The sequence below is a fragment of the Leucopleurus acutus genome (genome assembly GCF_964270905.1).
Source record: "Leucopleurus acutus genome assembly, chromosome: 6".
Lineage (NCBI taxonomy): Eukaryota > Metazoa > Chordata > Mammalia > Artiodactyla > Delphinidae > Leucopleurus > Leucopleurus acutus.
In genome coordinates, this window is record NC_139149.1 from 90,631,258 (window position 1) to 90,655,512 (window position 24,255).

The following is a 24,255-nucleotide window of genomic DNA, read 5'->3' on the forward strand; positions in this document are numbered from 1 at the left end:
GCAAAGCCCTGATCTTTAAAATTAAGATTTGCCTAGACTTTACAAGAGTAAATCCTGACCACTTTCTAGCACTTTCTGAAAAACAACTAGGTAATAGAATGACTACCACTGAGAAGTATTTTGCTTTATGGCAGCTGCCTTTTCATTATTATTTTATGAGAGCTTGTCTAGATATTATGTATCCCTTACCATCTACATTTAGTTCTTTTCAAAACATCTCTTCAGATGCCTGGGGTTTTGTCAGTTTCTTTGGATCTTAATTGGATTTCAAATAGCAAACGATATCACTTTCTAAAGGTTCTTATTCACATAGGCTTGCCTCCAAAAATCATGACTAATGTATGCCTTTAAATTTCTACTAAAAAAAAAAATTAAAAGGTATGTTTAGGGACTTATGAACACCATCAACAATTATTTCAAGTATAAGCTAGTTCACATATGCCAAGGGTGAGAATTTAAATGCCAATAAAACCTAACTGTAAAAGAAGGAATCTGATGAGAGCAGGCACATTTTAACTTCACTTTTATGTTGAGGATCTGAGCCTGGCATGGACTTGCGTGTTCCATAAATTCTGAGATAACCAAGCTATGGATAAGCAGCCTATGTCAATGGTAACATGAAAAGGCAGAATCCTGGGCCTTTTCATGTTTTGTGCCTGTTGTTGTTTTTTAATGCATTTTAATTCAAGCTCTACAGCCTGCATCATTTACCAAGTTCGCTTCTGTCTGCAAAATAAGATTTGAATAACCACCTACTAATTTCCCATTGAAAAAATGTCTTTAAGTTATGAAATATTTCAAACATGCTTATTTTTTCCTGATGATAATACGAACTGAACTTGAGGGAAATATAAAACACTACATAAGTGATCAATGAAGACACTCCAATGAATATTATCTCAAGTTAACCTACAGGTAAAGAGAGGTCTTCACCATTGTGGGAACTCGATCCATGGGTTAAAAGCCTTCAGTTACGCTGAGATATTATTTTCATTGTGCTTGGCTCAACCGGATAGAGGCCCTCGGAGGAAAGAGCCAAAGATGAACCTCGAGGGACAGCCACAGAATTCGAGACACTCCACGTTGTAAAGGCCCTTGGAGATCCTCTAACCACCCTCCCGGGGCGGGAAAAGAAAAACAAACCGACGCCGTCTGACATTTATGACTCTTACCTGCGGCGCAGATCCTCGGCCACCGCTGCCCGGCAGCTGAACAAATAGGCTCGCAGTGATTTCAGTCGCTGCCGCAGGCGCACCACGGTGGCCAGCGGCTCGGCGTGTCCGTACAGCATGGGGTTCTCCTGCTGGATGTCGATCAGGGGCTCTTCGTACACGTACTCCAGAAACTCTTTGGCCTGCTTAGACACCTACAAAAGAAACTGCTCCATCAGCGCTGACGAATCACCTGGCTTTCCACACCTCCTCCAACCAGGAACCACAGCTTAACTATCAAAATAACATCATCTTCTGAACACAGCCAAATGAAAAAGCCCATAGTGTAACTAAGTATAAAGTGTGGCTTTTCTTCCTCTCTTCCAGAAATGCAATTGGTAAAAGTAACCTGGGCATTGAAAGGAATTCATTAACTCTGTATGTTGATCATGTGATTGCACAAATCTACACGTGATAAAATGACACGGAACTCTACAGACCCAGTATACCAATGTCAATTTCCTGTTTGTTTGTTTTTTTTAATTGTACTATAGGTATTTAAGATATAACCCGTGGGGAAAGTAGGTGAAAGATACACAGGACCTCTCTGTATTATATTATCTATGCAACTTCCTGTGAATCCATAATTATTTCAAAATAAAAATTTAAAAAGAATTCATTAAGACTTTTTTTTTAACATCTTTCTTGGAGTATAATTGCTTTACAATGGTGTGTTAGTTTCTGCTTTATGACAAAGGGAATCACCTATAGGCATACATATATCCCCATATCCCCTCCCTCTTGCGTCTCCCTCCCACCCTCCCTCTCCCACCCCTCTAGGTAGTCACAAAGCACCATTAATACTTTTAACAACAATGCTGACTTTAAAAACTAAAACTATGTGCACATATATGTATATATAGTCTATAACGCTTTTTATAAAGTAGCCACTTTAAAAAGATAGGTAAACCACGCACCTACTACAAAATGCAAAAGGAATAAAAGGATCTCTCCCAAAAAAGGGAAAAAAGGATATTATATGCAGAACAGTGTGCATAGAAAATAGGCTCAAACACACACTTTCATAAGCAGAAACGAGTTGCTCTTATTAGAACAGCTCTGAGCTTAGGCTGACTTTGGCCAATAGATCCATCCAACTCTATATTCACTTCTGGTAGTAATCATCAAGAGTATGAAAGTTGATTTTAAAATGTCATTGTCATCCAAAGAAATAAATAGAAGAAACACATCTGAGATACAGAGGGAGTAGCTTAAATAATGCATAACCCGTGGGTAGTTTGGGGGAATCTTTACAGACCAATTCACTGATACTGGAGACCACAACAGGCAGGGCCCTGTCCTCATGTAGCTCACAGTTCAGCAGGGAAAGACAGAATTGGGTTCAAATATTTTGTTTATCGTGGTTAAATATTTGCTATATTTAAAAATCTTAAATGAGGGGAAAAAAATGGATGGTGTTCTGGAAAATGAAGTACAATCCACTTGAAACTGTTGCTGAAGAGTGATGTATTGTACAATTCAATTAGTCTTTCTGGCTCTACTGAGCAGTGTTTATACTGAGCCAGGGCCCCGCTGAATTAGGTTAACAATGCTACCTTTTAGTAGGTGAACAGAAGGACAAAGGGCACTGGCCAGTCTCCCAGGCCTTAAAAGGCTTCTCTCTTCAGGTGGTACTTAAGCCCAAATGGAAAAAAAAAAAGTCTTTTACAGAGACAGTAAAAGCAGTGAGACAAATGGGATGGCAGCTACTGACATCAGCATTCATACACTGAAATTACTAAAAACAAAAACAGAGCTAGTTTCAATAAGGTCTAAGGCACTGCTTCACAAAGTTATTAGCCAGTGTTAAGCATACAGAGCATATTGTGACCTTGGCTGCCTGAGTATGTGAACAAATAAATTCCTGCCATGTTGAGCCGTTTTTGGCAGCAAGGCACATGCTCATTTTTTGAGAAACGACCACGTACATCAGTGAGGGAATTTTTGAGAGAACTCAATATTTGGCGTGAAACGCTATTTTTGTAAAATAGGAAATGAGTGGGGATACAGTGTCCTAAGTTCAAAACCACCCTCCATACTGATAGGAGCATTCTACTTTCAAACTCAACTGTAATTAAAAGGCTTTTTTAAAAATATATAGTTACTTAAGGAAGGAAGCCAATGATATTCTTAAGTGACGAAGTTTATGTGAGAGCAAGTTTCTTTCTTATTAATAGAAATACTTCATGAGTTATATGTGAACACCAAATAACACTCTACCTAGGAGCCAAGAGCTACTGTCCTATTTCTTGCCTACCAAATTACGAAAAACATCAAAAGCCTGAGTGCTGTGTCTGACATGAAAACTCAGCTCATAAGTGCAGATGGATAAGCCCACTATTCCTTCCTTTAAAAAAGTGAATGGTTTAAGTTGGCATTCTTTTTCATGATCCTACTCTACTCACATCAGAAGCAATTTTTACAGGGTTGACAGTTCACTTTTCCAACCTATTGGCCTGTTAGTATTTTACTAAATAATATTTAATATTTATTAATGATATTAGTATTATTAATATAAAAGTTTCTTTCCATAGGTCTTTTAACTTAGAACAGTTTAAGCTATAAGAACTCCAGTCTCTGACTGTGGTTTTGTTGCAGTTTGTGAACTGGTTCTCTCTCCACAGCCCTGCCATCAACATGATTCAAGAGAGTTGAGGCGGAAGAGGTCCAGGTAGAAACAGGTCTCCTATCCATCTCACACTCAGGAGGAGTTGGAGAAAAGGCACAATCAGGTTATAATTTTCCACAAACTAGTAATGACAAATCTCCTAGATACACAGATGTATTTATAAACAAGCATGTTGTCATTTGATTTTAACATTAAGCATCGTTGGTATAGAGTTCAACATAATACATCTTTTGTTATGCTGGTGACAGATACTTCTGTAAAACAAAATTCTCAAATGTTCAGGTTTATGTAACTCTGAGAGGTTCTGGAATGGTGTCCTGGTATGTTCCCCCATAAAAAGAGCCCTGGGTAATAAAACAATGGGGCAGAGGCAATGTGGTGACCATAGACAGCAATTTGCAGAGGAGGAGGATGTGCCGGTGGTGAGGACTTTAGCTTTTGTTAAAGGAGGAAAATGTATCAGAATAAAACAGATGAGAACATAATCTCAGAATAACAAGAATGGGTACAGATAATCTAGTTCAGTTTTTTCTCAACCTGTGTGGCAAGGAATACCAGTCACACAGAAAAGATGTTCTGAGGGCCAACGAGAAATACGCCACATGCCACATTCTTCTCTTGGTGTTTCAAAGTGCAGCATGTTAGCATATTAAAGCCCTGGGACATGGAGTACTAGAGAAAACCTGCTTAACCCAGCCACTTCCCAACCAATCTGACTACAGACAGGGCAGCTGGTTAATGTCATGCAGGCTGTATGGAGGGGGCAGTAGGAAATGAAAGTCAGCCTAGGTCCCACTCACCAACCGGAGGAAGGGACATTTTTCTCTACCATTACCTATACTTAATAGAAGAGAAAATTGAGTCCAGAAAACTTCAATGACTTATCTGTGGTCATCTCGTGGCAGAACTTATCTTCAATGACTTATCTGTGGTCATCTCGTGGCAGAACTCAAGCCAAAACTCAGATGTCGAGATACACTACTCCGTGCTTTTTACCATTGTTTATGTTCACAGTTCCTTTTATTTTTTTAATAACTCTACCAAAAACTATCTGTTTTTAATAACTCTACCAAAATCTATCTGTTCATCACTCTTTAAAATAGGAGATCCCTGTCCCTGTTCTGTCCTTCCCTCCACCCCAGTCAAATAGAAAACAAGTGGGCTACCAATGGAGATGAACACATAATTTAAGGAGGTAGTACATTGGTGTGTGGGTCTTTAAAACAAAAACTAAAGTCTAGTAACACTTCATTTATCTAGAAGTCACTTATTTGTATATTTGTTTACTGTCTCTCTCCCTCACGAGAAATTCATGACACAGAGGCTATGTCCCCGGTGAGCACAGTAAGTGTTCAATAAACACTTGCTGAACAGATGAATGAGTACTTTACAATGCTCTGGCCGTGACTCTGAGCCACACACTTCTAACAGTTTGATTATTCGTTTCTAAGTTCACAACATATTTAGAATTAATAAAGTAGAAAAGGTGAAGGACAGCTAGAGGCAGCACAGTGACAAAAGAGGTGACAGCTGACATCCTGGTACTAAGGGAAGAAAGGCACGTGCAAGAAGAGATATGGTAAAAGTATAGAATACAACCTTGACAGAAAGCAATTTGGCAACATCCATCAAACTCACAGGTGTACATACCTACAACTAGGAAGTTATCTACAGATAGTCTCACTCGTAAATGAAAAACTTACATTCAAAATGATGTATAAAGTTATTCACTGAATCACTGTCTATAATAGAAAGACTAGAAAAACCTTAATGTCCATCAAAACAAGGACAAGTTGGATAAACTGGGGTGTGTGTATGTGTGTGTGTGTGTGTGTGTGTTAAATTCATGATGTAATATGGAATGGCTGGGGGCTTCCCTGGTGGCGCAGTGGTTGAGAGTCCGCCTGCTGATGCAGGGGACACGGGTTCGAGCCCTGGTCCGGGAAGATCCCACATGCTATGGAGCAACTAAGCCCGCGTGCCTCACAACTGTTGAGGCCCGCGAGCCTAGAGCCCATGCTCCGCAACAGGAGAGGCCACCACAGTGGGAGGCCTGCCACCACAGCGAGGAGTGGCCCCCGCTCCCTGCAACTGGAGAAAAGCCTGTGCGCCGCAACGAAGACCCAAAGCAGCCAAAAATAAATAAATAAAATAAATTTAAAATATATATATATATGGAATGGCTGTTTAAAAAAGCCCAAGGAAGAGTTTTATGATCTGAATGGAATATTTTCTAAGAGCAGCATGTATACTGTATTGCCAATTGACATTCTTGTGTAAAATACATGTATGTAAAATATTTCTGGAAGGAGTAATTTGGTTGCCTGTGGGTGAGAGGAAGAGGGAGGGAGATTATCTATGTGTATATGTCCTTTGTATTTTTGAACCTCGAAATGTGAAAGTATATTATATTCAAAACAAGAAGAATAAAAGTATAGTGGTATAAGGCAATTTCCTATTTCCAAAAAATAGCCTCCCATATATCATATTAAACCACATTGAAGTTATTGATCACGAGGTAGAACACTCATATTTATAATTTTAATTCTGAGGCATTAAAAAAAGGTTAATTTCTAGTACATATTTTCTGAAGTAGGAAACTGTCACGGAGCTACGTGACAGTTAAAATTTATAAAATAATAAAAATAATGTAATCACATTACTGAAAGTTTGGAGAATAAAGATTAGGAGAGAAAAAAGAAAATCACCCATAATCTTACCACAGTAAAATAACCACTGATTGCTTTGGTATAATGTTTCCTTCCAGTATTTTTTCCCATCATCTATTATGAAAAATCATGGCAAAAGTTTTAATAAGATCAATTCCAACCATAATACTTCTTAGTCTTATTAAAACAGGCACTGTGGGCTAAGGGAGAAGGAATCAGGAAATCTTAACTTTAATTACAATTTGTTCTCAAAATCTCCAAATGACTCTGAACAAGTGGTTTTTCCCATCAGCGAGCTACTCTCCAGCTCTGCAAGGGCAATAGAGTTTTCCTTGAATGCCTCTCAAGATGAAGAGATAGGAAATGGCTTATGTAACGTGGAAAACCCCTAGCTAAGTGGAATGTGAATATTCAGGCTAGGATACAAAAATATTTTTTAAAAGCACAATTTAGGAAGAGTTCAGGCTAAGTTTGAGTTCCTTACCACCTCTTTGTCATGCTTGATATTTTTGAATTGGGGTGGTGGTGGTAGAGGGAAAGTTATCTTCAAAGAGAATTTCATTAGAAAATGGCTATAAAATTGGAGGATAGGGTTTAGCTGCTAGGTAATCCTGGGGCTCAATTCAATCCGCAGGATGTACACTGGAAAACAGAAGAAATCCTGCTTTAAAAGTAATTAGGATTATTATTACTCTGGAGGGCAGACAAGGAAACGCTTAAGATGACAGATTTCATTCTGCTCTGCAAAACCATTTTTTCACTCTTTAAATGGATATTCAAGCCAGTCACGTACTTGCAATTAAGGAGAGCAGGCAGATCTAACAGAACGATGTCTGGTCTTGGAAACTGATAGGTCTGAATTGATCCTCACAATTAGGAACATTAAGTTAAATCCTGGCATCTGAGCAAAGACAGACAGACACTGGACTAAATGGAATATAGTTACTTAATGCCAGTGAGAGATGATCCAGATAAAATTGACCAGCTCTGTTCTTGCTTTAAAATCTTCCCTGGTCCACTGAGATCTAGGGAGGGAATGGTCTGACAAAGGACATTTTCCTCATGGATGAAGTGAGGGTACCTAATATCCCTATTACTTACCTATCCTCTCAAAATCAAACCTTGTCACTTGAATGACCACCACCACAAAAATATCTGCTTTATAGAAAGACTACAAGCAGCAGTGATGGCTAGATTGATGGTTTGAGTGGCCTTCAGCCATCACTACAAACAGAACTGAATCTCCTCCATTTCATGGCTTCATAAACCATTCCTGAGTTTTTCACTTCCTCATTCAGTGCCACCTTTTCTGCTTTAGCTGATGGGCACATATTCTGTGGGCAGGTGCCACCAGCCTAAACCCTCAGCGATCACAGGGCTGGGGCTGCCTCACTCACTTGCTTTCTACACACCTCTCAGCTGTCAAAGTCCTGCTCCAAATAGATTAATCTAAACTGTTCAAACTCAGCTAGTGTTCTTTCCCTCTAAGTAAGTTTTTATCTAATACACACATGGCAAATATATTTATAGCCTATATTCAGAGTGTCAAGTACAAGATGCAGAGGAGAGAATGATAACTATCTGGCTGAGGGGAAGGAAAAAATCAGGAAAGGAAATGAAGTTTAAGCTGGGTTTAGGATTTGAATGAGGGCAAGAGGAAGACAAGAGGTGTGAAATAGCCTGGTGGGACTGGGCAATGGGAAGGAGTGCGATCTTCCTGAAGAGACTCACGGGGGCGGGGAGGGAGTGGATAAAAGGGCTAGAAAGGCTAGGACTAGAGATCACAAACAGTCTTTTGTCGGGCTAAGAGATTTGGATTTATCTTATGTTCAGTCAGAGTAAAAGCTGGCATTAATTGAGCACTTATTACATTCCAGACACTGCACTAGGTGCTTTCTGTGAATTATTCATTTAAGCAAACAGCGACCCTGTGAAGTAGGTACTATCGTTGCTATTATCTCCATTCTAAATGTGAAGAAACAGAGACTAAGAGAGGGTATAACATTTACCCAAGGTGAGAATGGGACTTCTTGGGAATAATGTTGGGGCAAATGGGACTTTTCTGAAACACTGTTGGGCAAGACCTGAAGGCAGGAAGCACGGTTGGGAGGCGACTGAATTCTCTGCTGTGAGTGATGCTGAGGGTTGGGATTGTGTGGTGGCGCTGCGTGTGCAGTGGGGTGCAGGGCCTCAGAGCTCCAAGTCAGCTGTGGATTTCTGTGAACTGATTAGGCAGGGCCAGTGTGGCAGAGGGAACAGTCCAGGATGTATCCCAGCACTGGCGGTGGGACTGGTGGAGCCACGTGCAGTGAGGAAGGGGTGGGAGACAGCTGGTGAGGGAGAGGAAGCCAGTTTGGGGCATACTGAGTTTGAGGCACCCACAGGACCAGCTTCACTATACAGCTCTGCTTACCTACTACGCACCAGAAACTGTGCTAAGGCAGGTCCCCAGCACCCAGGAAGCTCACCTTTAGTAAGAAGACAGATAAGCAGCCAGCTGGTATATAAATGTGAGGGTCATGAAAGTAATCACTTCATTCCATTCTTTAAGTACTTACCACAGTCAGTCGAAGAGTGCTTTTCTTATATTATCCCAATCCACACAACTCTTTTAGGTAAATATGTGAAGTGTAGTAAGAACAAATGCTTATGTGCGTGAGGTACTTTGTTCGCATGCATGAACCCATCTAACCATCGATAACCTTATGAGTTATTATTGCCCTCATTTTACAGATGAGGAGACCGAAACACAGAGAGACTAAACAACTTGCCCAGGTTAGACAGCTAGTAAATGACAAAGCTAAAATTTGAACCCAGGTACTCTGGGTTCATTTTACAGATTACGAAATGGAGACTCACAGAAGTTCAAGTAATTTGCCCCAACCAATCAAGCACTTAATTAGAGGTGGAGGGAGGATTTGAACAAAGGCCTGGTGAACAACAAGCTCCTGCTGTTAGCCCCTGTAATAAGTGCAATTCTAGAAACCCATGCATGTGTGATGGTGGCACAGGGAGAACCAGCAAAGCACAAATGGGGAATGCGGGGGGCATCAGAGCTTTCACCAAGGAAGACATGCCTTTCTCAGCTCTGGAACAAACAGCAGGGATTCCCGAGATGGGTAAAAATATCTGCAGCACACATGGAAGGACGATCTCTAAACAAGAGAAAAGCCTCTTCTTCTTCCCAACACAGGACTGGAAGCAGTAAGGATAGGTACCAATGTAGACAGATTTGTAGGTATTCGTATTCAAATCTCGTAGCTTCAATTTTCTCCTTGAAGTAGGAGGCAAGGTCATATGCTGAGAAGGCCTGGGATGAGGCATCTTGAAGACAGTGAAGATGTGGATGATTATTGGGTAGAACAGGAGACAGAGCTGCCCAGGGATGTAGAAAAGGATCCAAGACAACTGGCCACTCACAACTGTCATGTTCATTTCAGACTTCAAAGATTACAGGTAGGTGACAGCCACAGGTTCCTTCCCTGCCTACCTTGCTCCCGAATGACTTACAGTTACAATGAAAGGAAGTCTAAGACATCTATCAGCAAGGAGGTATAAAACCCATCATACAGCCTGTTTTTGTATGAAGCACCTTGCATCGAAGGTTCGTTCAAGGCAGATGTGATGATATTCTGGCAGAGGGATCAGGAAAGCTTCTAGTCCGATGAGATAACAGAATTCTCTATTGGGTGGCAGGACCCAGGACCGGAAAAAAATCCTAAGCCTAGAGTACAACTCCAATGGGGGTTAGATTCTTCGACTTGCCAAAGTCGATTACCTCGTTTATGCAAGGGTGGAAATGCTGTGCAACGGAGCTAACTGGTTCACGTGTCTTGAGGACTACTAGGTTGAAAACTACAGTTGGGATAAATGCTATCAGGCAGTTAAATCCACAGATCTCACTTTCAGTAGCAAAAGCAGAGCTGGAGATAAATGTAGGAATCATCAGCGTGTGAGCCCTGGTAGTTAAAACCATAGAAGGGAGGGAAATAACGCAATGGCTTCCCTGGTGGCACAGTGGTTAAGAATCTGCCTGCCAATGCAGGGGCCATGGGTTCAATCCCTGGTCCAGGAAGATCCCACATGCCGCGGAGCAACTAAGCCCGTGCACCACAACTACTGAGCCCACGTGCCACAACTACTGAAACCCGTGCACCTACAGCCCATGCTCTGCAATAAGAGAAGCCACTGCAGTGAGAAGCCTGCGCACCTGCAACGAAGAGTAGCCCCCGCTCGCCGCAACTAGAGAAAGCCATGCGTAGCAATGAAGACCCAATGCAGCCAAATATAAATTAATTTAAAAAAAAAAAAGGAAGTATAGAGTGGGAAAATAGCATGAAGTTGTAGCTTTTATGAGACTACTTAATCAGGTCTGCCTCAAATTCTTATCTCATTATCTTTAGAATACACATGACAACAGGTAAATACCCAAATCGCTATTATGAAGTGAACCCAGTTTCGGTACCTACCTTATATTTTGAAGTATCCCAGTTGTGGACTATGCGGGCCGGGATGAGAAAACTGTCATCCACGTGGCAGCTGCTGCAGTAATACCACCCGCTGTAATTGCACACCTTGGCTTTCCCATTGGAAAGGCCTATGGATCGCTGGCATCCTGTTCAGGGCAAAAGAAAGAGTCGGTGACTGTTGTACTTCTAGCACCACAGAACGAAGTTACACAATCCTCAAGTGAAACAAAAGTCTATGAGAGGAAAGAAATTGCAGAGAATAGGTGTACAGACATGTCCCCTCCTTCCTAGCCTGGCAGCTCCCACCCCTTCGCCTCCTCGGGGATTGCTGACATTGGTACTGTTTCTGGTCTCTTCTGATTCCACCTCTTCTGTGTACAGCGGCCAGAGACCAGTCTCTCTACAACCAACCCCCTTTCATCTCCTCCCTTCCTCCTCAGAAACCCTACTTCACCAGGCAATTGGCTGGGGGCTACTCATACAGGTTCTTACTTAACCCATGCAGCATCTCTATGAGGAAGATATTATGAGCTCTGTTTTACAGATGAATAAACTAAGGTTTTAGCCGGGTTAAGCATTTTGTCTTGAGGTCACCCAGCCAGTAAGAGATGGCATTTGGGTTTGGCTCTAAGCTTGTCTGATTCTAAAATGATCCTAAAACCTGATGTGTAGCCTTCCTTGGCTGACAAAAATCAATGAAAGGAATGCGTCCTTTGATTGGTCCCCATCTCTCTTTTCCAACTACCTACTCCTACAACTCTCCAGTGGGAACAGAACCTCTTTGCTGCAGTTAGAGGACTCTCCTCACTGTTCCCCAAATAAACAGGGTGCTTACTCTACCCTCCATATCTTGGCACAATTTATTTCTCCTTTCATGACGCCCTCTTCTCTGATCTCTACTTTGCCAAATCCTGCCCATCACTGATGGCCTGCAAGTGCTTGCCAAGTCCCCTTTTCATGTTCCAGGAAGTCCATGATTCTGTCAGTACTGTCCTGGTACTGTCAGGGGACCTGGTAATAATCATGGCCCTGCCAAAAAGAAGCCATTCTTTTCCTTTAGCTAGGAGGAACTACATTCTACTGACAACAGAAATTCTGTCATAATCAACCCAAACGACAACATTCAGAACAGATAATCAGGATTATACAAACAGCATCGTTTTTCTGACATTTCTCATCCACCGCTTTCATTTTAGAAATCCTCCCTCGTGGCCCATTTCATGGTTGGGTACCAAGACCTGTACTGATCAAAGAAATCTCGCATGAAGCCTATTTCGTAATATGGGTACAAAATCGGTTACTCTTAATAATCATAGTCATAATAATATAACCAGTGTTGCAGCCCACTTCCATTAGAAGGAGCTCAAACATGTTTATTTAACAACCTGCCAGCCTAAGAAGATACTTATTCCCATGAATCCATGAATGAAAGCATCATAAATTCCTAGAGCTTTCATTTCCATCACAAATAAAATGGTATCAGTCATCCAGCAGTTTCACAGGGTACCCTCCATAAAGAGAATTAGATCCTATTGTTTTTAGGTACGAGAGGTATTGAAAGACGGACGGGGAGTAAATATATCGGAATTACGCTTCCAGAGCTTAATACCCTTTCTTCCTGGGATAGCTATTTCTTTACTGTTGAGTAGCAACAAAACCCTAACAACCTCCTGTTTCTCAGATTGGCTGAGGATTGAGATACGTGTGAAGGATAAGGAAGAACCAAACGCACCTGCTGCTTCTGTGGGGCGTGGGAGGTGCTGTCACGATCTCTAGGCTATGAACACCGGAATGCCGTGTGCTGCGCCCACTGACCGCGCTGCTTATGCGGCATGTAGCGCGTGCGCCCCCTTAAACACTGCGCTTTCTGACGTGGTTGTACAACCCTGACCACACGACAAACTGCTCAGATGTATTTTTTATCCTTAGCACTTACTGTAGCGCTTTACATATGATAGACCAGCAATAAATGTTTATGTTGAAGAGACGATAAACTGAATATTATCTGGCGCATAAACACCCTCATGCATATAAAGAGATTTTAACTTCCCAGAGCTATTCTGGAATTGATCCTCCTAACCTGGTCACCTGCCTCTTGAAAACAGCCTACTCTGGTGAACATCCCTATGCAAATATGTTGCCCCTTCTAAGAATTACACATTAGACACGTTCATAAGAATTACACATTAGACACGTTCATAGATGGACTGTGAAACAGAGTTGAGTAGAACTTGACACATTTTAGACACTGCGACACTGTTTCCAAAATTTAGTGGACAGTGAAACTGACTTAACACTGAAGTGACAATGAATAGAATTCAGTCTTCCCTAATGATTCAGAAAATGAGCGCGATCTTATAGAAATTCAGGATCATCATTATAGCTGAAACTCTCACCATAAAACACTGCAAAAATAAAGTTATTTTAGTTTTTTGCTTGTTTGCATTTTGGATATAATAAACAGTAAGCATTTGCTGAATGTTTATATGTGCTTTAGTAGGTCCTACTGGGTTTATTATTCTGTAACTTTTAATGACTTTATTATAATCTCCTAGATGCAGCATACATAGGCAATATTAAAATACACAAATGTGCATTTTTTTGACATCTTCATTGGAGTATAATCGCTTTACAATGGTGTGTTTAGTTTCTGCTGTATAACAAAGTGAATCAGCTGTACATATACATATATCCCCATATCCCCTCCCTCTTGCATCTCTCTCCCCCCCTCCCTATCCCACCCCCACAAATGTGCATTTTAAGAAAGCATATAGCCTACAAATGTGTATATCAACCGGGCACACAGGCCCAAAGCCTAACATGGTGAGGGTTCAACTAAATAAGCTAAACATCCTCACTACTTTGCACAGGTCTCCAGGCTCATAAAAGAGAGCAAGGCTGAGAGAAGAACATGGCTGGGGTTCATGCCCATTTTATTTTATTTTTTTTCACACTTAATTTTTTTTTTATTCTGATGCAGAATGTTATCAATGTCTAACCTTCATTCTAGGGTGTAATTCAGAGAGGGGATGTCAGGAACCAACTATTCCCAAGGCCAACCCTGTCATGCAGCAACCTTTGGGCCATACCACCCCTGGAGCTTTAAATATACCTACCAAAAGGCTTCTGTGAGTGCATTTCTCACCACCACAATCAGAAAACACTAGAGATAGCACCCCAACAAGATGACGTCTATAGTTTAAAAAAAAAACAAAAACAAAACAAGCTCCAGAGTGAGATTACAAACCAGTCACATGAATGGTAGCCGGCTGTCAGTTGGCCGACCCCTGCTAGGTCTTAAGGGAAATCTGTCATTCGGGCCACCTCGCCCTGGCAAGATGGGGTTAGGTCCTGGAAAGGGGCCGATTGGGTCAAAACATGGTCTGAGTGGAGGGAAGTGTCTGGGTATCTCCCCAGGCTCAGGGATGAGTGAATTCATTGGATCCCCAACATAAGGAAGGGTTAGTCTTTCATCATATTCACCACCAATAATTCCTGGAGGAAGGAGAGAACTGGGAGGAAAAGGCCTGGGGTGCAAGAGGTTGGGGTAGAATGGAATGGGGTGGGGTGACGATGGCAGGAACATCACATGCCGCCCTCTCTGAGCTTCTTTTCTTTGTTTGTGCCTCTTCTTGTACAGTTCTTTCCAATCTGTGTCTCGACCTCTGACAGTACCATCTCGAAAATCCCGCAGATATAAACACCTCCACAGAAGTTGGTCATTTGAAGCAATATAGAGGTCATGACAAACTGCAGACAAAGACAGGACAGAACGAACAACCAAAAGTCAGAAGATCTGCAGTTTCAGCTCCAATGGGAGGACTACCAACCCAAATACATCTGTTAGGTTCAGTGCTTGTCGGGTAAAAGCCAGAAGAGGATACACCAGCTGGTCCTGGAAGAGGCGAGAGAGCTTCTGAAGATCTTTGTATGTCTTGGCTACATTTTCCCCTGATTCCTCTTTGCAAATAAAAGATTCTGGCAGCAGCTGCAGTCTTTTCACACTTCTAGTCTCATTGTTGATTTTTAGTGTAGCATTTATGACGATGAGGTTTCCCAAAGGCACACAGGTGACAGCAGCAGAGCCACCCTCGCAGAGAGGATGTGTGTACTGCAGCTTATACACGCCCCCCGACCTCCAGTTCTCCAGCATGGACACAGCTTTGGCTTCAGTCCGCTGAGGTATGTAACCCGACTCTAACACGAGGAGATGTATGGATACTATCGGGCGTCCCTGGGGTTAGAACAGTCAGCTGGCTGCTACAGAGTCTCTGATGAATGTGGCACTTGCCCTTCCACCGATTCACTGCAGAGCATTGGTTCTGAGGGATAGAAACCTGTGCCCTCTTCCATAACCGCAACATCTGGAATTGACTCAGCTTCAAAATTGTGACTAGGCCCTGACCCACTGCCATCATTCCAGACATCAGATTGGGCTGCCTGTCCTTGGAATGAATCACGCAGTTGTTCATCCTGCATGCTGGACTGACTGGAGCTGGCGGCCAAAGAGGGCTGGTCATTATTCTGGAGCGAGGAATGCTCTGAATCTGTGGATGAAGGTAAGTTAGGTGCTGCAAACGCATCTTCAAGAATCAAACATATCAAGTCCCCAGAAACAATCCCATATGAAGCCAAGGTCTCTTCATCTCCAGTGAGGGCATCCTTGTTGTTCAATGTAATTGCAAACTGGGTATCAGAACCTGGAGGGGATGGGAGCCCCCGAGACGCCGGGCCATGACCTCCGGGAGCCAGGAAGCCGCAAGCTGCAGCCTCAGCGCCCACTTGCCGCCCGGCCTGCGCGTCACAGTCCAGGAGCGCGGGCCCCATGACGCCCCACTCGCCGCCCGGCCTCTTATGCCCATTTTAGTTGAGACAGAAGCAGCAGCACATAAACTCATACGTCTAGTCCTTGGTGTCTTTACCTTTATAACTTATTTAGGACCATGCTCTCCTACTCTTGATGCTGAAATCGCCCTACGAAACTGAATAAAAGGAAAACCTCATCCAAAACGGAGGCAGGAAGCCCTGGAAGGGGAGGTCTCAGGCACATTCCACTTGTGGCAGCTTCCTTTACATAGCCTAGCACGAAGAAGGAAGATTTTCTCCCTGCCCAGCAACAACCCAGCCAATGAGAAGCCACCACAACCCTGAATACTCACAGTCCTCCAATGAACCTTCCTTCAAAGCAGCTCCTTCCAACTTCCCCTTTCCTCTGTAATAGAACTGCTCCTCTCCTTTGTTCTCCGGACCTGCCTGTGGTTCACAGCAGTTTGCATGTCCCGAATTGCAATTCTTCTCCTATTCCCAAATAAACTTGATTTTGCTCACTAAACCTTTTTTTGTTTTAAAGCTTGATAGCTCCTAATGACCCAGAAGGTTTCAACCTATCCCCATTCTTAGGAGTGTTTTGGATACATGGTGTATAGACAAGTACAAGCCTAGAGTCAGGAAGCTTGCTCTTTCCTAGGGAACATGGTGAGCCTGACCCATCCAACTCCCTAGTCCTGCTTTCCTCACCTCAAAATAAAGGAGTTAGCCTAAATCAGTGGTTTGCCAAATTCAGTGAGCATCCGAATTTTCTGGAGATGTTTGTGAAAATGTAGTCCTCCCCCACCTCCAATCTGGGCCCAGAGATTTTGATTCTGTAAAGCTGGGGTAGGGCCTGCATTTCTACCCATCCAACCACCACCAGGGACTGCGGTGGGTCAAAGCTGAGGACTGTTCCCTGATTTCTAGGTGACTCCAAAGGTCCCTCCAAGCTCTAAAATTCTCATTCTATTTAAGTAAAGTGCAGCAAGTGGGCAGACTGCTAAGTGAAAAGTTCATAATTGGTCACACAGTTTAATTTCTAGGCTTCCAAAATCAACACTTCAAGTTCTTAGTCAATTTTCAAAAATTTACTGTGCAGAAACAACAGTTCATTTTACCGGCATTTTTTCCAGAGCATTCACTGTCCCCACTGAGAAGCATCTTATTTGACTTAGAAAGAATTAAAACTTTTAATCTCCGAATCCAATGTATTTGTCATTGAAAGAACATAGGATGGTCAGGGAAGAAAATTAGAGGCCAGTCAGTGGCCTGGTATAGATTCATTTTCTAAAAAACAACACATACCATTTATTTGAAGAAGGAGACACCCGTTCTTTCAATTAACTGCAAGATTTCTTTCTTTAATATCCTACTAGCAAATCATGGACTAAAACTGTCTGAAACAATTCCCCATAAAGATACACAACCTGGGATTTTACTTAATCATTGTGAGGTTTTCAACCAGAAGGGGAAAAATGTGTTTTCTTAATAATGACCGTTAGAAAAACACATTTTTTGGAGGAGGCCAAAGCTGGACTCTGACAAGTGACATTATGAGGAGAAAAATAGAGCTGCAAAGCAGAGACAAAAAATAATTAATTGAAATAACTAATTAGAACTTATTTACATATTATATTTTCATGTACTTTCAAACAGACTTTTCAACAATGTTTCTAAATTAAAAGGCATTTGTAGTAGGGAACACTCCACATGTAGGATCAAAGCAAAAACATACTTCTCGGTCTCTTTTTGAAACTTTTCAGAGAGTGTATTCAATTCATAGGAACAAAAAGCTATCTCACAAGAGAACCCACTGGCCTTTTTTTTTTTTTTTTTATTGCTTTCCACCCCACTTCAAATCTTTAATGAACACATGCTCTGAAGAGCTTAGCTTCCCTTCTGATACACTTTGGGAAACAAATGTCACCATTTAACCAATATCCTATTTGCTGCTTGTACAGTCCATTTCCCAAGGAGCCTTTCACTATAGACACCCAAAAGAATCTGTTGCTGGGGGTTGAAGCAGAAACGTTGGCATAATTCTCGACAAGGGTACAGTCTTTCTTCTAACAAGGGTACCTAGTTAGCTCAATTGGCTGCAATGAGATGTTACTGAAGTTGAGGTCTTGAGAAGCCAACCACCTCTCTCTACTTCCTGGCTCCCAACTACAGCCCTCCTTCGCCCGGCCAGTAGGTGGAAAATTCATGGGCACAACAGAAAAGTAACAAGAGCTGTGTCTACGTCCAGGTGATTCTCTCTCACCAGGGAAAGAATGCACCCAATGCTTCCTGAGTGTGGCCAGCCACGCTACCCACTCCACCTCATTTGGTAAGGGAAATCCAGGACTTTGTATTTGGAAGGAAGAAATGATCTAAGAAGAGAACAGGGGCAAATAGAAGAGAAGGTGCCTTTATAAAAGAGAGGAAAGAAGAGAAAGAGAGTGAGAGGACAAATTTTCATTTGCTCTGTTAAAATAGACAAAGTAAAACTGGCAAGTTTCGATCCCTCCTCTACTGTGCACGCCGGGTAAGGAGCAACGGCCATGGGAGAGGAAGGGGACGGCCCTGTCCCTGCCTCCCCCCTCCCACCCAGTGTTCTGGTGGGAGACAGTGAGCTGTGGGAAGCGCTGGGCAAATGTTGACTGAAGGCCTGGAGCCTGATCATGTACCCCAGGGATCAGATGTTCCAAGATGAAGGAAAATGGAAATGGGGATTTCAATGACTTCTTGTTTTACAAGAATTAGGGGGGAAAGTCATAAAGAACTTAGCTTTCCTAGCTTACAGTCTGTAACCATTGGCTCATTAAGTAAATGTTGAATAACTACTTTTTAAAATAAGGTGTCACACTGGATATACAGCAGAAAATTATGTTTAATGAGCCTAAGATTAGCACAAAGCTGGGCACGGTGTTTATAAACGAAGGATTGTTGGACACAGGGCAGAAGCGATTTTTGCAAGGTAGCTTTGGTATACACTAAGGGATGTTGAAGCAAAGTAAACCTGGGCCCCAGACTTGCATCCTTCTCTATAGGAGGGGAAGGAGCTGGCAGGTGAGACTGATCACACGTGTGTTCACAAGTTAACACAGGTGGAACCGAGGCTACATAATTCTACATAATTGTAACAGGAAGAGGGCAAGGGTGAGGGACACTGAGAAACACCTACTTAGAAATAAGTGATCCAAAACTTTCTCCTGTCTCAAGCATCCAAGTTACTCTAGATCTTTGGGACCAGGTGGTGACCCATAAAGTAGGAGACATCTACTTAGTCATAAAATCAATTAAGACATGAAGTATTTGACATTTTAATTTTTTTTTTAATTTTTTAAAAAATAATTTTTGGCTGCGTTGGGTCTCCGTTGTGTGCGCGGGCTTTCTCTAGTTGCGGCGAGCGGGGACTACTCTTCGTTGCAGTGCTTGGGCTTCTCGTTGTGGTGGCTTCTCGTTGCAGAGCACAGGCTCTAGGCATGCGGGCTTCAGTAGTTGCGGCAAGTGGGCTCAGTAGTTGTGGCTAGCAGGCTCTAGAGCGCAGGCTCAGTAGTTGTGGCGCACGGGCTTAGTTGCTCTGTGGCACGTGGGATCTTCCCGGACCAGGGATGGAACCCGTGTCCCCTGCACTGGCAGGCGGGTTCTTAACCACTGTGCCACCAGGGAAGTCCAAGACATTAAGTATTTGGATTGGAGAATCGACACATGAAAACAAGTGCCTCTGAGTATGCATTTTGTCTGTTATAAGGAAAATAGTATCCACAAGCATCTCAAATGGAACTAAAGGAAGAGAACAGGAAATCAAGAAAAATCAATTGTGTTCTACCTCTAATTGCTTATGTGACTAGTATGGCTCACTGCTGGTAGTCCCTTTGGTATATGGTCTCAACTTTGGAGAGCAATACTTCAAAATTATTTTCTCTGTAAGGTTTTAAGTCCTCTGGTAGGGAATTCTCTTCCCAGGGGATGAAAACTTCAAGTATGGGAGGGAATACACATACTCAAATACAATCCTAAAATGTACTGACTGGTTGCTTCCAAAGCTATACTGAAATTCATTTCTGTTCATCAGAAAAGAATTTTCTTCTGGTGGGCTTCATTTTACGTTTGTCTATAAATGACTTTCATGGCAGTGAGAGATTGTAAAGAGAAACTGTCACTCATTGTTGATCAAAAGTTTGACTCAGGGCTTCCCTGGTGGCTCAGTGGTTGAGAGTCCGCCTGCTGATGCAGGAGACACGGGTTCGTGCCCCCGTCTGGGAAGATCCCACATGCCGCGGAACGGCTGGGCCCGTGAGCCATGGCTGCTGAGCCTGCGCGTCCAGAGCCTGTGCTCCGCAACGGGAGAGGCCACAACAGTGAGAGGTCCATGACCACAAAAAAAAAAAAGTTTGACTCAAAAAGTTGGGCTACACAGTCAGATGGCTGACACGTTAAAAAGTATAAGTAACACTCGGAAGGAAACTGTTCCTACTGTGGCTGATACACATTTAGGACAATTTAACGTGGCACTTGTAGAATGGACTGTAGCTGTTGCCAGGACAGCTATGTCCTTAAGAACATAAGTAAATAACTCCTCTGAAGTTATGGATGTACCTAATTAAGGAATTTTCCTTTCATTACAGCAAGACGGCAAATGTTAGGCTTGTAAAGTATGAGCACTGCGCCTGGACACAGGGATTATTCAGTGGCACATTGTATCTAGAGAGACAGACAGAGGCAACTGAGACCAACAGACATCAATTGTCCAAGACAGAGGTCATCTACAAGTATAATCACGTGTTGCTTGATTATACTTGCAGGACTACGGCAACCAAAGAAAGATCTTTAAAAAAACCTAATCTGAACACTAATTGGTTTAAAATTTTAAAGTATTCTACAAGCTGTTAGCTGAGGTGTTTTTTTTTCCCCCACAATGAATATTTAAATTGCTAAGTCAGTTTCGATTTGCATGTTGTATTAACAGAGCTAGAGGTGCTATGTTTAAGTAAGAAATGAAGAGAAAAATCATGTCAGGTAATCACTGCTGACTGAAAATACAGGCAGCACCCTGGTGGTCTCACGGATCTGTCTCGTTTTGACAATGTTTGGATGGAACAGACGCAGGGACACCCCTTCTTCCTGTCTCTGACCACTCTCCAACCTCCTTTCTAGTCACGACCCCTGGGACCCTCACCGTCCTCGGTCTCCGGGACCGGCCAACACCATTTTTTGTGGTTAGCTCCTTACTGCCAACCAGATTCATCAGAATTATTCCAGCGAGGTAGAGGCCACTGTCAACTGACTGGTCAGCCATCTGCGGGCCTCCTGCACCCACCTCTCTTTGGGCGACTAGTTCCACTGCGACGCTGTGGCTCTGGAGGTGTGAGCCACTTCTGTGAATTGGCTCAGCAGAAGCACGAGGGCACTGACCGTCTCTTCAAGATGCAAAATCAGTGTGGCGGCCGCACCCTCCTCCAGGACATGCAGAAGCCCTCCCAAGAGGAGTGGACTGAAACCCTGGAGGAGACCCTGAACTCGGCCCTGTGGGATCTGCGGGCCCTGGGTTCTGCTTGCACAGACCTCCACCACTGTGACATCCGGAGAGCCACTTCCTAGATGAGGAGGTGAGACTCATCAAGGAGATGCACTGCACGTGACTAACCTCTGCAGGCGGGACTGGGTGAGCATCTCTTAGAAGGCTCGCCCTCCAACAGGACTAGGAGCCTCCAGAGCCCAGTGGACTTTGAAGGACCCCTCTGCATGCCCCTGGTGTCAGAATTTCTGCCCCCTGCAGCCACTAGGCAGTTATTTTAACCACCCTGGAGCCCTCTCCCGAGCTGTGGGCCAAATGGAAACAAAAACGGTTCTGCAGCAAAAGAAAAAAAGAAAAAGAAAAAAGAAACTAAAGACTTTCTGCTCTTGCTAAACTCTATAATGTTTATTTGTTTAATTTCATGGAATGTTGTTATTAAGATTATAAATCGTATGAAATAAATGAATAAATACCAAGTAGACTCCAACTCAAGTTGAGAAGTGTCAAGATTTATTGGTCTTTCAGGTAAACAATGATTGAGAACCTAGAGTCAATATTTAGTCAAAATTTATCTTGAAAGGCAATAAATCTTGATTTTTGCTAAGGCAAGTAAGTAAATATGTGCACTGCTTGAGAGATTCTGACTGCTTTTCTATCTACTAAATAGCTACAGCGAGTTATAGTGATCTGTGACACGGATTTTCATTTCCAAAGAAATGTTTTGAATTGTTGAGTTACTTTTAATTTTTCCTATGATATGATGCTTCAATACCAGTATTTAGAGTAGTGTAAGATAAGTTTAATAAGAAATGTTATAAATTTCATATCTAGTATATTTAAATCAGTCTAAATTTAGTATTTTTTTCATACTTGTTTTCCTCTTAGAGTTTCTCATTAACTTCTATGCCTGTCTGTTCTTTTCCTAAGGACTTTCAAGAAAATGGTAAGAAATTTAAAATGGAAATAATACAGAAATAGGCAAATGGATAAACAAATACTAACATAGTGCTTACTATATGCCAGGTTCTGTTATAAGCACTTTACACACACACACACACACACACACACACACACACACACACTCATTTAATTCTGTTATCATTCTGTGAGGTAGGTATTATCCCCATTTTACAGATGAAGAAACTGAGACAGAGGGTGATACAGTAATTCTGTCCATGGTTGTACATCTAGTGAAAAAGGTAGGACCTAGATGAAACACCCAATACAGCACTTCGTGAGGAACAACAATGAACTCTATAGGTGAATTTCCACGTAGCTACCTCCATACAGAAGATATCACATAAATTGTCTCCTTGTGGATGACAATATGACAAGCACAGAAAATATGAATCAGTTATACAAAAGAACACAGTTTAGCTCATCAATGCATTCAGCCTTGGACCTCACAAGCTTTAGCATCTCCTCTGAATATGAACGGTGAAGCGGGGGCAAGAATACAAATCTGTAAGGTGGCAAGTAGAAGACAGTAAGAGATGAGCAAAGGAGGAAGCAATCACTCTAATTGTAGAGATCGAGGAAGGCTGTATAGACATAGGGGCATTTGAGCTGGGCCTTGAAGAAAAAAAGAGATTTTGGAAAAGGAAGGCTCAAGTCAGAAAAATGGAAGTGCATTTGGAAAACATGGACCATTCTAGTTGTCTGAAGCTCACTGTAACTAGAGGGGTGTCAGGAAAAGAGCTTGGAACGGTAAACTGAACATAAGACTCCCGAATGCTCAGGGCAGAAGTCCTTACTAATCAATACGGGATGAGTATTAACGAGTAAGATACAGGAACAGCTAGAGTTGTTAGAAGCAGAACAGCAATCTGCGCTTTGGAAAGATTAATTGGCAAGAAAACACTGGGAGGGGAGAGAACCAGTCGATAAATTACTGCCCTGGACTGAGCTTGGGTAGGCAGTGGGCTTGGGAACAGGTAGGGGGAAAAAGAAGGCGATACTGGGAGATAAAGTGCAAATGATTTGGTAGGCGATTCATGGGGAGAGCATGGCAAGGGGATTGTCAAAGAGGCCCATGGCATTTTGAGCCTGTGACCGTTATATGAGAAATCTATCAGTCAGAAGGGGCGGGTGGTTTAAATGAGAAAATGCTGTTTGAAGCATTAAATTTAAAAAAAATAGTTCAAAAAATTTGAACTATTTGAAATTTTGAAAATTTGAAAATTTGATCTCAACTGATGCCTAAAACTAAGCCGATTGAGAATAATTCCCCTTTATTGTACAAATCAATCTGAATTCAATCTTCTGTTACTTGTGACTGAAAGCATCTGATATATTTATACTGAATGTTGGTTGGTGAGGGTTCTATTACTATAACCTAGTCCTTTTACTTAAACCTACCCATTAAGAGGCTGAGGTCTCATTACAAACCATTAGGTGGTACAAAATAATCAACATGCATTTCAGCAGAAGACACTTACTACTTTATAAAGAAGTGAGGAAGAGGAGACACAGTTGGTTGCCCTTGTTTCTTGATAGCACAGTGGTTCTCAACCAGGGGAGATGTTTTGTCCCAACCGGGGACATTTTTGGTTGCCACAAAAGGGTGAGTGGGGGTAGCTACTGGCATCTAATGGATGGAGGCCAGGGATGTTGCTAAACATTCCTCAATGCACAGGACAGCCTCCCACAACAAAGGATTATCTGGCCCCAAATGTCAATAGTGCCACTGTTGAGAAACCCTGCAACAGCACAAAGAGGGCAAGATAAAAGGTCCGTGTACTGACCCTACTTAGTCACTTTTCTCTGCAAGCAATGGATATACCATCTATTATGAGGAGGAAAAGCCCTTTCACCAGCTCTGCTTTCTTATCTAAAGAAAATGATTCATGCTGCTAGGTTAGTTTAGACAAAAGAGATGCCTCCAGAGAGAGGCCTTGGCCACACTGCACCACCATCTACTAGACTACCTGCGAGTAACATCTGCTCCAAGCCTGGGGCTCTTCTC

The 24,255-nt window shown here is 42.4% G+C and overlaps 1 protein-coding gene and 1 pseudogene across 4 annotated transcripts in view; both read right to left on the reverse strand.

The window, feature by feature from the left end:
- The window catches only part of PLEKHM3 (pleckstrin homology domain containing M3), a 182,780-nt gene that overhangs the window by 99,042 nt on the left and 59,483 nt on the right, over nucleotides 1-24,255 (reverse strand). For all 3 annotated transcript variants that reach the window (XM_082840801.1, XM_082840803.1, XM_082840802.1), the window contains exons 4-5: nucleotides 10,979-11,124; nucleotides 1,173-1,366 (exon numbers count right to left, since the gene is read on the reverse strand). In XM_082840801.1, the coding sequence (XP_082696927.1) occupies nucleotides 1,173-1,366; nucleotides 10,979-11,124 (340 nt within the window). The remainder of the gene's footprint in view (nucleotides 1-1,172; nucleotides 1,367-10,978; nucleotides 11,125-24,255) is intronic.
- Nucleotides 13,802-15,860, reverse strand: LOC309962801 (F-box only protein 7-like; annotated as a pseudogene). The gene has a single exon. The product of its transcript is annotated as an F-box only protein 7-like (transcript).